Raw genomic sequence first — 14,567 nt, 5'->3', positions numbered from 1 at the left:
AACTGAGAAAATAAACAACTTTGGAAACAAACAATACACAAAATATACAGTGACTTAGTGAACAGTCTTTGATCAATTTCTCCATCTCCATGTGATTTTCAGGACATGAAAGTTTAAGGATTGCCTAAATAATGCTAAGTCTCAATTTGTTAACTGGGGCATTTTTAATATTGCACACAACACTTAGCCCTTTGTACGTCAGTAACAGTATTACTGTCTATGGTTCACCCAATGCTGTTAATTTATATTTAAAGCTTTTATTTACGTATTGAGAAATAACATACAGCTATAAGTGTACCACACATGGTGACAGCAAATCTTTTTTTTAAACAAAGCAAATTCACAGAACTTTCCTATTATGGGACTTTGTTTCAACTTCTAAAATAAATTCAGAAAAAGATAGGAGACTTAAATTTATTATGCCATACTGTAGTTCAACTTTGAATATACATATAGCTCAAATCAATGGAGTATTTTGGCACTGTCACCACAGTTAAAACAGCTCAACACCATTTCCGAAAGTAAGAGAAAACTTTACTTAAAAAGACACACTACAGAATTTTCAAATTAAAATTTATACCTAAATGAATCCTTTCTCATGCAAAATATGACCATCATTGGTTATATTTGTCACTGCTTCTGGGAGTACAATATCAAGCCATTTTTAAAAAACCCTGCCCACAATGTGAACAACAAAGTTAAATTCACTAAAACAAATTGATGTTTTATGAGATTTAACTACTCAAACAATATCTGGATATCCAAATGTGTTAGCCAATTACATTTTTCAAACATTTTGGCCTAATTACATTACATAATATACCCAGATTATTTCTAAATTACATAAGAGTGCTGTTTGAATTTTATATTCAAAATGTAATCTTGCAATAATTGATTTTCATACAAGTTCAAACATAATTCAGACTTTTGGGTCAAGGCAAATCAAAGAAATCCTGCACAGGCAAAAAATTATAAAGTCTGGAGGTGAAAAGTTCATGAAAAGTGAAGGAGAGCATTTAATCTGCATATATGAAAGCATGTCGTATCTGATGAGTTATAGGTTAAGTTGATGAACTCAAGTTCTCAAAAAACCACCATCATCCTTTTGTTTCCTTCGTGGAGTGCACAGCTTCATTGGATCTTAGAAATGTTTTTTTTTATTTTAAGAACTCACCAGCACATAGATCATTCTGTAAAACATTAAAAATGCAAAAATCTGTCAAAATAATATTCCATTTAGTAATAGTAACCAAATTCCTTTTAGTGAACTTTACTAATGTATTCATCAAGTTGACTATATCACTCTCAATTTAATCACTCTCTTCAAGCATTAATTCCGTCTTTCTAGAAACTTCCCTGTATTAACTGAAATAACATTCATTTTTACAGTGCTATTATTTTAGTTAACAAAGTACCTAAAATAATGGAAATCGGTCTGTCATCTTGAAGGTGACCACCTCTCCCAAATTACTTTTTTGTCCCTATTACTTCCCTCTACAAATCTGTTCTTATATACTCCAGTGCACTGCCACATTTCTAAAGTCTTTGAATATTAAGGGAATCAACAGATAAGGAATTAATACAGCAAAATAGCACCCAGGTAAATAATGAGCCATGATCTTCTTGAGTGGTGGAGTAAACTTTTGTGTTCTCCAACACAAGCAAGCCAATGAACTTTTCAATCGTTATCCAATTTTTCTCTGTTCTAATCCTGTCAGTTTAGAGTACCCTCAGCTTCCATAGGAAAAAAGAATAAGCAGTGAAAATGTAATGACATCCTTCACTCACCATCTAACTAATTTATATTATATGTCTTCAATCCTTAATGTAAAAGTTAAGAGATCAACTTTCACAAGGATTAAAATTTTCTTGTTCCATTGTTTCAAAAACAGCACATAAAACATTTATAGATCCTTCCAATATTTAAAACACCTCTCCTTTGACTGTCCATGGTTTCTTATCTAATCTGATTTTGCCATCCCCTCTAATCTCAAATGAAAAATCGCACATCTTTGACATCTAAAGATGACACAAAATAATTTATTTCATATGAGACTTTTTCTCTGATCAATTCCTCATTGTATATCTAGCCCTAATTTGGTGAAAACTTGAATGCTTTCTACACTGGACTTAACAGTGGTGCAAAATACATAATTGCATGAGGTGAGATTGAATTTTCAGCCCGGACAGGATGATCTGACAGCTCTATTCACCGATCATCAGTGATACCAGTCTCCATCCAATTCTGTTCACACCACATGAAAGCATGAAGCAATTTAGTAAAATAGATGCAGCCAAGGTAATGGGCACCAAAACTAATTTTGCTGCAGTACTCAAGATTTGAGCATCATCTAACCACATGCTTGAAAATTAGCCAAATGGGGGACTTCCGGGTCATCAAGGGAATGGCGGCGTAAGGAAAAGGTCTCTCGACAAAAAAGAAGGTAAACTGCCCCATAATCGAATTTAGACAAATACTTAATATTGCATAACTATATTAATAAAAGGGGCAAGGATGATGTCTAAGAACAAGATTAAAAAGTCCGCTCCGAAGGCTGATAAACATAAAGAGACGCAGCAAGGCGACGGGCCTAGCTCCCCCACGGTAAGCCAGGACGGAGATAATGAGGGGGAATCGGTGACTCTGTCCTTGATTCTCAGAGAGATTCACGAGTTTCGACAAGATAACAGCAAACAGCTGGAAGATACTAAAGGAGAAATAGTAAAAACTAACTCGCGGATAGATGAAGCCGAAGCGAGGATTGTTGGAATTGAAGAGAAGCTACAAAACGCAGACGAGGTGATAGCAGAAATGCTGAAGCTGCAAGACCAGCTCCAGTGGAAACTAATAGATCAAGAAGGCCGCTCGAGAAAGGAAAGTGTGAGGATTTACGGAGTTCCCGAAGGAACTGAAGGTAAACCCGGATTGATGATTCCCTTCGTGGAGAAGCTACTTAGAGAGAACCTTGATATACCGGCCGCAAAAGACCTACAGATAGAACGAGCTCACCGCGCGTTGGCACCACAGCCTCCGGCAGGCGCCCAGCCCAGATCGATTCTGGTCAGATTTCTCAGTTACAGAACGAAGGAAGAGGTGCTTAAAAGGGCATGGCAAAAGAAAGGTTTCATGTGGAACAAGTGTAAAATCAGTTTAGACCACGACTACGCACCAGGGATTCTTGCCAGACGGAAGGAATATACGGAAACACGGAGAGTCCTGAAGGAAAACAACATCAGATTCCAGACCCTGTATCCAGCTCGGCTGAGAGTCTTTTACGACGAAGGGACAAAAAATTACGCTACGGTGGAGGAGGCAACATTGGACCTGGCGGACCGGGGACTACCTATTAAAGTTATCACCCAACCGGAGTCGCTACTGGAGAGGATTCGGCAGAAGTCGTGGCAGTTAGTGGGACGAGGACACTCCACACGAACCAGAGTGTCAAACTACAAGGAAAAGCTGCAAATATTCAGACGCGAATGTACAGAGAACACAGATTAATTAAGAGAAATGACTGAAAAGAGTAAATCGGACTTAAAGGTAAAATGAAAACTGGTAACTGAAAAGAAACTAGACGGAATAACTTGAATGATAGCAATATGGTCGAGACATAAATAGGAGAAAATTCTCTATGATTATTCAAACTGCTGAGGGCCCTTTAACACAGGGTGAAGATAGAGGTTATCCCTCTGAACTGAGGCGGGTCGGTGCTCAGGCCTCACTGTGGGAAGTCGGGAAAAATTTTCAAATGTTGCACGTTCAAAAATATCTAGGGTGTGGTTATATGTCTTGGTTTACTGTTGAGAAGGGATTGCTTACTGTTTGGTTAGAAAAGGAGAGTGTTTTTTTTTCTACTAGAGAAAAATGCAAACTGAATTGGTAAAAATAATTTCCTATAATGTTAATGGGGTTTTGAATCCAATTAAAAGAAATAAGATTATGTCTAAATTGAAAAAAGAGAGGGCACAAATAGCTTTCCTCCAGGATACACATATGAGCCAATCTGAACATGGAAAATTAAAAAGAATGGGCTTTAAGCATGTATTTTATTCATCATATAAATTGAGTCACAAAAGAGGGGTAGCTACTTTAATATCAAGTATTAATTATGAATATATTTCAGAGACTAGAGACAAAGAAGGACGGTTCGTAAAAATCACAGGAAGAATAGAAGGTACAGAAATAACATTGCTGAATGTTTATGCTCCTCCAGGTTGTGAATGGTCATTTTATAGACACATTTTTGACCTAATGGTCAGTTCTCAAGGGGTAGTAATTTGTGGAGGGGATTTTAATATTAGATTAAATCCTATATTAGATTCTTCAAGAATAGTTACTCAGGATAAACCTCTGACTTGGAAGTGAATTCATTGATGGAGGAGTTGGGAATTATAGATGTCTGGAGGGAATTACACCCTACTAGTAAAGATTATACATATTACTCTTTCCCTCATTCAGCCTATTCAAGGATAGACTATTTTTTTATCTTTAATACAGATAGACTCAGGATAAAAAACTGTAATATTGCAACAATTGATCTGTCGGATCATAGCCCAGTCTCTATGTCTCTAATCCTGGAAAGGAAAATGAGGAAAACATTATGGAGGCTAAACTCACATATACTCAATAACCCGAAAGTAATGGAGAGATTAAGGGGAGAAATCAAAAAATATCTAGACCTTAATGACACGGGAGAAACATCACCAGTGATCTTATGGGATACATTGAAAGCTGTACTGAGAGGGAAAATTACTTCCATTACCACTCACATGAAAAAAATCAATGCACAAAAATTAGCAGACCTTCAAGGAAAATTAAAACAACTTCAAGTTGTAGATAGCAACAAAAGTAATTCAAATCGAAAACAGGAAATTAGGAAATTGCAAAGTGAAATTGACGATATTTATACGCTGGAAACTCAAAGAAATTTTCTTTACCTGAGATAAAAGAATTATGAAGTAGGAGGTAAATCAGCTAGATTATTAGCATATAAATTACGAAAACAACAAGCAGACAATACAATTCATAAAATAAAGAATCCAAAGACAAAGCTTGTGGAGAGTACAATAGGGAAAATTCAAGAGAGTTTTGAAACCTATTATCGAGAGCTGTACTCCCAACCCCGGGCCCCCAATGAGCCCTATATAGACAGTGTATTGAATTTTTTAGATCTACCTAAACTTACAGATTTACAAAATGAAAGTTTATTAGAACCAGTAACTCTCAAAGAACTGAACGTGGCCATCTCTAGGTTAAAGGCTGGAAAGTCCCCGGGTTCTGATGGGTTTACCTCAGAGTGGTACAAGTCCCTGAAGACACAGTTAGCCCCATTACTACTTAACACCTTTAGTTGGATCTTGCAGAGAGGAGAAACTCCACCTTCCTGGAGAGAAGCGATTATTTCAGTTATTCCTAAAGAGGGTAAAGATAAACTAGAATGTGGCAATTATCGGCCAATTACTGTTCTTAATTTAGATTACAAACTATTTACATCTATATTAGCGCACAGATTGGAGAAGCTTTTACCTGGCCTAATCCACTTAGACCAGACTGGATTTATTCAACAAAGACAAACACACGACAACATAAGGAGGACTCTGCACATATTAGAACAGGTTAATAAGAACGAGACAGAGACAATGGTAGTAGGATTGGACGCTGAGAAAGCTTTTGATTCGCTTAGTTGGGCATTCCTATACAGAGTGTTAGGAAGATTCGGCTTTCAAGAAAAGTTTATTAAAGTAATTCAGACTCTATATGACAGCCCTACAGCCCGAATTAAGATAAATGGGGACCTCTCTGACTCCTTCATCTTAGAGAGAGGCACTAGACAGGGATGCCCAATTTCTCCTCTCCTTTTTGCGCTATATATTGAACCGCTTGCCCAACTAATAAGACAGAGCGAAATCGTAAAAGGTATCAAGGTGGCAGGGATTGAACAGAAAGTGGCGTTATTCGCAGATGATGTTTTGGTCTATCTGAGTGAACCAGAAAAATCATTTATAGGATTGTTTACACTGTTGGATGACTTTGGGAAAATATCAGGTTATAAAATAAATGTAAAGAAAACGCAGGTTATGTCCCTAAATTATACACCATCCAAAAAATTGCAGGATACATATGATCTTAAGTGGGAAGCTAAATCATTAAAATATTTAGGAATAACCCTGCCGAAGGATCTTTCAACACTGTCACAGGTAAATTATGGGCCATTAATCTCAGAGATAAAAACAGATATGCATAGATGGAATCTTATCCCCTTTTTAAGTTTAAATTCAAGGATAAATACTATAAAAATGAATATTCTTCCTCGGTTATTGTATCTTTTCCGTACTTTACCGGTGGAGGTGGATGATAATCAATTCAGGGAATGGGACAAATGGATTTCCCGCTTCATTTGGCAAGGAAAGAAACCTAGAATTCGATATAACACCTTACAGTTAGGGAAGGAAGGAGGAGGTATGGTTCTTCCTTGCTTGAGAAATTATTTTTATGCCTCACAGATAACCCCTCTGTTATATTGGTGTAATAGGGAATATAAGGCTAGATGGAAGGAAATAGAATTTGGATTACTTGACAGTTTTCCTCTTCAGGCCTCAATAGCTGACAAAGGATTGATGGCCCAGTTGGAAAAATTTAAAAACACTTGGATAAATCTTACATTAAAAGTATGGCAGAAGGTGGTTAATTCATGTGGAGGTGGTTAATTCATGTGGAATTAATAACGTTAAAACTCTTTAGATGGTGTGCATATGATACCAAATTCCTTCCCAACAGAGGAGATAAAAGATTTGAGCTATGGATAAAGAAAGGTCTTACAACCTACCTCTCATTTATAGATAAAAGAGTATTACAAAGTTTCCAAATCCTGCAGGACAAACTTGGCCTAGAACATAATGACTTTTTTTAGGTACCTTCAAGTACAAAACTATGTTAACCAGAGTTGTAGCTATACAGACCTATCAACAGTAGAATTAGAATTTTTCAAGATTCTGAATTCGGCTTGCAGTTCAATACCTAGTAAATCAGTTTCTCGATTATATAATGCACTCTCCCATGCTAAAAATGTAAATACACTGTATATTAAAGAGAAGTGGGAGAAAGAAGCGGGGTTGGTACTTTCAGAGGAGGCTTGGGAGAAAATCTGCAGCTTTCAATGGTCCTCGACTAATTCTTTGACTTGGAGAGAACATTGTTGGAAAAACATTATAAGATACTTCAAGACCCCATATCAGGAAAAATATAAAGATACAAATGGGATGTGTTGGAGAAGGTGCGGCTCCAAGGAGGCAAATCATTTTCATATTTTTTGGGATTGCCCTAAATTAAGTCTATTTTGGGAAGGTATTCATAGAACATTAGTTAAGGTACTTAGGTCCCAGATACCTTTGAACTTTGAGACGCTCTATTTGGGGCATGTATTGTTTCTTGAACAGAAGGAAGATATAAAGTTGCTGCAGGCCCTCTTAGCGGCAAGTAAGAAATCAATCACTAGAAAATGGCTAAATCCAATACCACCTACATTAGAAGATTGGTACGAAATTATCTTGGAAATATTTAAAATGGAAAAGTTGACTTACTCCCTGAGAACTCAAAAAGAAAAATTTTATCAAATCTGGAATAAATGGATTGAATATATAACCCCAATGCGAGCAGACTTTAGATGACTCTCCTAATGATTTATACTGCTCTTCTCATCAACACAGTAATATTACTAACGTAAGCACCCCTAGTCTAAATGTTTTTTTTTGTTTTCTTTTGGAAAATAGAGAATTAACACAAGTAAAGGGAAAGATTTGGGAAAGGGATAAAAAAAAAAATGAAAAAATTAAATAAATAAGTACATAGGGATTGGATAATTATGTCTGCGGGCAGGAGCAAGCATGAACAAATTAGGATATAAACACCTACAATGGTTGATACATAGGCTTATATACAACATTTTGGACCAGTGGAAATGGTCCAGAAGGGTTATATGGAAACTATTATTACCATTTTTCTTAACAACTAATTCCATTACTTAGCCTAATAGGTTAGATTTACCACAGTACATAATTATCTATTTAAATGTTTATTTTCCTTTTATATCATCTCAATGTGTACTTAATGTATAAATAATTGTAGTTTTATACATATAAAAAAATGGAAAAGGTTATATGTGTGAAAAAAGTACATGATATTTATGAATTCCTTATCCAAATAAAAATAAAATTTAAAAAAAAGAAAATTAGCCAAATATGTCCCAGATTTCAAACTTGAGCCCAAAGACCCAAAAACTAAATGCAAAAAGAAACGACACCTCCTTAATTTATTATGGGAACTCACTAAAGAATTACATTATTTCTCTTTCTCTTTTATTATCCGTGGGGTTTCAAATCCCAAGCTTAATATTTACAAATTACAATTTCTCATTTCTTCAATTTGCAGTTTCATGTTTTGCTGAAGCTTCTCAATGGAAAATACTCAAAGGAAAGATGTAACATTATGCCTTTACCTTAACACTTAAAAAAATCTATCACTCATGCAAAGCATTTTGGTGATGCACAAGGAATAGAAAATAGGTCAAAAAATATTCAAAAGTGTAATTCACTTTGACACTAACTTACCCATATAGGTAGTAAAAGAAGGACAACAGATAAAATGCTAGTTTGCACCATCCTTCCTTCTGACAGTATGCTAGTATATCAGCATTCATAATAGTGGTTGGATCATAGAGGCCTGGGACACTCATCACTGGTCTTGTCATGTACCTGCAAAGAGAAATATCCTGATTAAAAAAGAAAACATTGTCAGATAACATGAAAATCTCATTTTCTATTATTGAATTTAAAACTGATAAAGATAAAAATCAATAAATTTTAATCATTTATAAAACATGGGAATAATAGGATAATAACCACATCCTGCTAGTGTTAATACTAGATGAGCTCTCCTAGCTTTCTGCAACTAAAACAATCAATAAAATTCTCTATTCCCTTCTCCTTTGCTGCTATACTTGTCCAGGTTATCCTTAAATTCATTAATGCTACTCTTTTCAGTGACTATGTGGGTCAAGTTCCACATTATCAAAAGAAAAAATTTACTTGAATTACCTTCACTTCCCTCCCTCCCTTTCCCCCCCCACCATCTTATTCTGACTTCTGTCCCCCTCCTTTCCAATCCTGTCAAAGGGTCTCGGCTTGAAACTTTGATTGTTTCTTCCCCTCAACAGCTCAACAGACGCTGCCTGACTTGCTTCATTCTTCCACCATTTTGGATGTGTTAATCCAGATTTCCAGCACCTGCAGAATCTGTCATAGTTCTGAATTCCTTATTGGATGTCCTGGTGATGGAATGATGGTATCTAATTACACTCTACCTCACAATTAGAATAAATCTCCCATTAAATACTTAAGATCCATAACTTTTAAAGATTACTAGGAGGTCACCTTCAGTGTTTTCTCAAAAGAAGAGACCAGTTTGTTCATCCTTTTCTGATATACAAATTCTTGCATTTCTTGGTTCATCCTTCTCTATACCTTTTCCAGATTTGTTTCTAGCCGTATCAACCAAAACAATATGCATTGTTCCAACAGTGGCTAATCAAGGTCAGTATAGGTTTAGCATTACTTCCTTATTTCTCAAAATAAACCATTGAACTCAATACACATTTAAAAATAAAAATTGCTTTGTGAACCTGTGTACCTTTAGTGACTGATACTCTATGAATCATTTGTTCAACGCAAATTATATTTTATAGGATTTACATAGGATCACACATTTTCATATACTTTAGCAAGGGATGAGATCACATTTTCACTTAATCGAAATAGGGTTACAGTACATTAAGAAAACTGTAACCATTCATGGTACAGTAAATATACACTGAGGTTACTTTATTAGGTACACCTGCTTGTTAATGCAAATTTCAAATCTGCCAATCACGTGGCAGCAATTCAATGCATAAAAACATGCAGACATGGTTAAGAGGTTCAGTTGTTCAGAACATGGAAGAAATGTGATCTAAGTGACTTTGACAGTGGAATAATCGTTAGTACTATACAGGGTGGTTTGAGCATCTCAGAAACCGTGATCTGGGATTTTCGTGCACAACATTCTCTAGAGCAAGGGTTCCCAGCCTGGGGTGCATAGACCCCTTCCTTAAAGGTATTGGTCCAACGTAAAGAAAAGGTTAGGAACCCCAGCTATAAAACATCCAGTGAGTTCTGAGGAGAATGGCCAATCTGGTTCAAGCTGACAGGGAGGCAACAGTAACTCAGATAACCACGGGTTACAACAGTGGCGTGCAGAAGAGCATCCCTGAATGCACAACATGTAGAAAATTGAAGTGGATAGGCTAAAGCAGCAGAAAACCACACTGGGTCTCATTAGATACTCCTGTACCTAATAAAGTGGCCACTGAGTGTACTTGGTAGTTTGGTACAATCAAACATTCCTCTTCCATCAATTTAAAAAATTGAGGGCCTCTTTAATTGAATGCTTAAAATAATGAAAAAGCTCAGTAGAAACCATCACCTGGTGGTAAATAGTTTATTATTGTTATGTGCACCAAAGTACAGTGGAAAAACTTGGCGAAAAACTTAGTGAAAACCTTTTTCCGCACACCATTCATACAGATCAATTCATTTAAACAATGCAATGCATAATAAAACAATAACAGCAGGCATAATTCAGTGTTAGAAGTTACAGATAAAGTGCATTGCAGATACATAATAAGATGCAAAGTCATAAGGAGGTAGACTGTGAGGTCAGGAGTCTCTTATTGTACTAGAGATCTATCCAAGTCTTATAACAGTGAGACTGAATCTGTCCTTAAGCCTGGTAGTACATGCTTTCATTCTTTTGTATCTTCTGCCTGATAAGAGGGAGAGGAGAGAATGACCAGGGTGGGTGAGGGTTTTGATTATGATGGTTGCTTTACCAAGGTAATGAGAATTGTAGACAGAGCCCATGGAAGGGAGGATGGTTCCAATGATATGCTGAGCTGTGTCCAGAACACTGTCGTTTCTTGTGGTCATGGACATACCAAGCCATGATGCATTACTATATGCATTGATTAAAAACTGGTAAAGGTCAAGGGGGACATGCTAGATTTCTTTAGCCTACCAAGGAAGTGGAAATTTTGTGGCTGTAGTGTCTACGTAGCTAGACTAAGGCAGGCTACTGGTGATGTTCACTTCTAAGAACGTGAAGCTCTCAACTTCTCAACCTCAGCTCCAGCAATGTAAGCAGGAGCAGGTGCACTACCTCCTCTTCCTAAAGTCAATGACCTAGCTCTTTTGTTTTACTGCCATTGAGGGAAAGTTTGTTGTCATGACACCACGTCACTTAGGCTCCCCATCTTTCTCCTGTACTCCATCCAGCTCATCATTTTTTGAGATATGGCCCATTACAGTAGTATCAGCAAATTTGTGAAAAATATTAGAGAATCTGGCTATACAATGACTATTCAGGGAGTACAGTAGAGTGCTGAGAATGCAGCCTTGTAGACACCAGTGTTGAGAATAGTTGTGGCAGAGGTGTTGCTGCCTATACTTAAAGATAACAGCCTATTGGTTAGAAAGTTAAGGATTCAAGAGAGGAGCTGAATCCCAGATTGAGGAGTCCAAAGATGAGACTGCTTGAAAATTATAGTCCTGAAAGTGGTTCTGTATTCAATAAACAATAGTCTAAGTTAGATATCTTTACTGTACTGATTCTCTAGAGATAAGTGCAGGGTCAGGGAGACGGTGTCTGCCATATACTGTTTCGGCAGTAGGCAAATTACATTGGGTTGAGGCTGTTTGGAGTTAGTGCGTGTCACAACCAGCCTCTCAAAGCCAAAGGTGGATGTCAGAGCCACTGGGCGGTAGTCATTAAATATTTCCTTTTTTTAGGTTTTAGGATGACAGTGGTCTTTGTAAAGCATGTGGGAACCTCAGATAGAAGCATGGAGAGGTTAAAAATGTCTGACAATCTCCCCCCCCCCCCCAGCTGATTTGCACAGGATCCAAGAACATAGACAGTGACGCCATCCTAGCTAGGTACTTCCTGCAGGTTCACTCTCCAGAAGACCGATCTTACATCCATAATAGTGACCATTTCAGATGCATTGGAAGCTGTGAGGCAGGTTTAATTTAGAGGATAATATTAGAGCTTGATCATTTATATCAATGATTCAGGAAGCTTTTTAAACCATTTAATAAGCCATGTATCTGGTGGAAATGTGGCTTTTTAACCCCCTTCCAAAGCGCTATAAATGGTCATAAATTCATAAAATCAAAATTGAGAAAAGACTTTCATTAAGGGATAGAGATAAAAGCACTTAAATGAGACTTTCATTAAGGGATAGAGATAAAAGCACTTAAATGAGAATATAGTTGCAAAAAAAAAGTTTGTGAGCCCTTTGCAAATACTTGGTTTTCTGCATTAATTACTCATAAAATATGTTCTGATCTTCTTCTAAGTCACAATAATAGACAAACACAATCTGTCTAAACTAATAACACACAAACAATTGTACTTTTCATGTCTTCATTGAACACATTGTTTATTCATTCACAGTCCAGGCTGGGGAAAAAGTATGTGAACTCTTTATTTAATTACTGATAGAACCTCCTTTAGCAGCAATAACCTCCACTAAATGTTTCCTGTAGCTGCTGATCAAATGTGCACAACGGCGAGAAGGAATTTTGGACCATTCCTCCATACAAAACTCTTTCAGTTTATCAGTATTTCAGGGATACCTTGCATTAACAGCCTTCTTCAGGCCAGAGCATCTCAATTGGGTTAAGGTCTGGACTCCTACTTGACCATTCCAAAACACAGATCTTCTTCTTTTTAAACCATTCTTTTGTTGATTTACTCGTGTTTCAGATCATTGTCTTGTCGCATCATCCAACTTCTATTAAGCTTCAGGTGACGGACTGCTACCCTGACATTCTCCTGTAAAACGTCTTGATACAATTTTGAATTCATGTTCCCTTAACGACTGTAAGCTGTTCAGGCCCCAAAGCAGCAAAGCAGCCCCAAAACATGATGCTCCTTCCACTATGCTTCACAGTTGGGATGAGGTTTTGGTATGCAGTGCCCTTTTTTCTCCAAACATAGTGGTGTGCACTTCTGCCAAAAAGTTCAACTTTTCTCTCATCTGTCCACTGAACATTATCCCAGAAGCATTGTGAAACATTCAAATGGTCTTTTGCATATTTGAGACGTGCAGCAATGTTTTATTTTTGGAGGTCAGTGTTTTTTTTCTGTGGTATCCTTCCATGAACACCATTCTTGTTCAGTGTTTTTCTTACAGTGGACATGAACAGAGACTTTAGCAATTTCCAGAGATTTCTGTAGGTCTTCTGCTGTTACCCTTGGGTTCTTTTTCACTTCCTTCAGCATTACATGTTATGCTCTTGGTGTGATCTTTGCTACTCTCCTAGGGTAGCAATAGTACTGAATTTCCTCCATTTATAGACAATTTCTCTTACTGTAGGCTGATGAACACTCAGGTCTTTAGAAATGCTTTTGTAGCCTTTTCCAGCCTCATGCATCTCTACAATTCTTCTTCCAAGGTCCTCTAAAAGCTGTTTCAAACAAGGCATGATGCACATGCATATCAGGCTCTGTCAGTAACCTGACTTTTGCACGTCTTTTTTAAGGAGCAGGGCAGCTCTACAACTCAATCTCATCTCATTGATTGGAACACCTGACTCCAAACAGCTTTTGTAGAATACATACTACTTTGAACCTAGACTATGGTTGTTTAAATGATGTACTCAGCATTGACGGAGAAGTAGTACAATTGTTTGTGTGTTGTTAGTTTAAGCAGATTGTGTTTGTCTATTATTGTGACAGATGAAGATCAGCTAACATTCTGAGTAATTAATGCAGAAAACCAAGTAATTGCAAAGGGTTCACAAACTTTTTCTTGCAACTGTATATCAGTTTGATGTGACTGAATGACAGAATAGACTCAATTATATACACAAATAAGAAACTCAAAAAATCAAGCTCAATTGCTTTGGATCTTTTTTGAGAGTTCAGTTTTCATTCAGATATGCAAGATGTCGGGAGTCATTCAAACAAAGAAAGAACAGGTTATTAACTCACAATGAGCTCCAATTTTCAAGATATTAATCACCAATTAACCTTTGTCATTCCTTCCACCATGCCATAGCATCATGGGTACAGAATGATTTGTTTACAGGTAGAAAATAGTAGTTCAGGTTCTTAAAATCTCTATTTTTAAAGCAGTAAGTAGTAACTTATTCTTTTGCTCTATTTATGATGCAATTCTAAAATATTAGCATGTTGTAAAACAAAACAATGGAAAACCATCATGGTTTTGCTTCTTAGAATATGATGACCTCAGCACTACGAGGGCTAAAAGCGATACCATTATTATTGTCATACTTCCAATTAAATCTACTTGATTCTTTTAAGGGAAACTTATGAAAATGTTCCTCCATGGGAAAGTAAACAAAATAAATAGATATCGGGTATTGCCCTGCGGTTTGTGAAAGAATCAGTCAAAATGGCCCAGTATTTTTCTGGATATTATTGATGTGCACCCCTCTGGAAACCACGTATA

The 14,567-nt window shown here is 36.7% G+C and overlaps 1 protein-coding gene across 1 annotated transcript in view; it reads right to left on the bottom strand.

Moving 5' to 3' along the window:
* Nucleotides 1–241: 241 nt before the first annotated feature.
* cnih1 (cornichon family member 1) overlaps nucleotides 242–14,567 on the bottom strand; it is a 29,370-nt gene continuing 15,044 nt past the window's right edge. Inside the window, exons 4-5 of the mRNA XM_072268713.1 lie at nucleotides 8,608–8,751; nucleotides 242–1,190 (exon numbers count right to left, since the gene is read on the bottom strand). Of these exons, the coding sequence (XP_072124814.1) occupies nucleotides 1,163–1,190; nucleotides 8,608–8,751 (172 nt within the window). The 3' untranslated portion in view covers nucleotides 242–1,162. The remainder of the gene's footprint in view (nucleotides 1,191–8,607; nucleotides 8,752–14,567) is intronic.

Source organism: Mobula birostris, chromosome 1, assembly GCF_030028105.1.
Source record: "Mobula birostris isolate sMobBir1 chromosome 1, sMobBir1.hap1, whole genome shotgun sequence".
In the NCBI taxonomy this organism is placed as follows: domain Eukaryota; kingdom Metazoa; phylum Chordata; class Chondrichthyes; order Myliobatiformes; family Myliobatidae; genus Mobula; species Mobula birostris.
The sequence above is the reverse complement of the archived record's forward strand: the minus strand, read 5'-3'. Positions and strand labels throughout refer to the sequence as shown.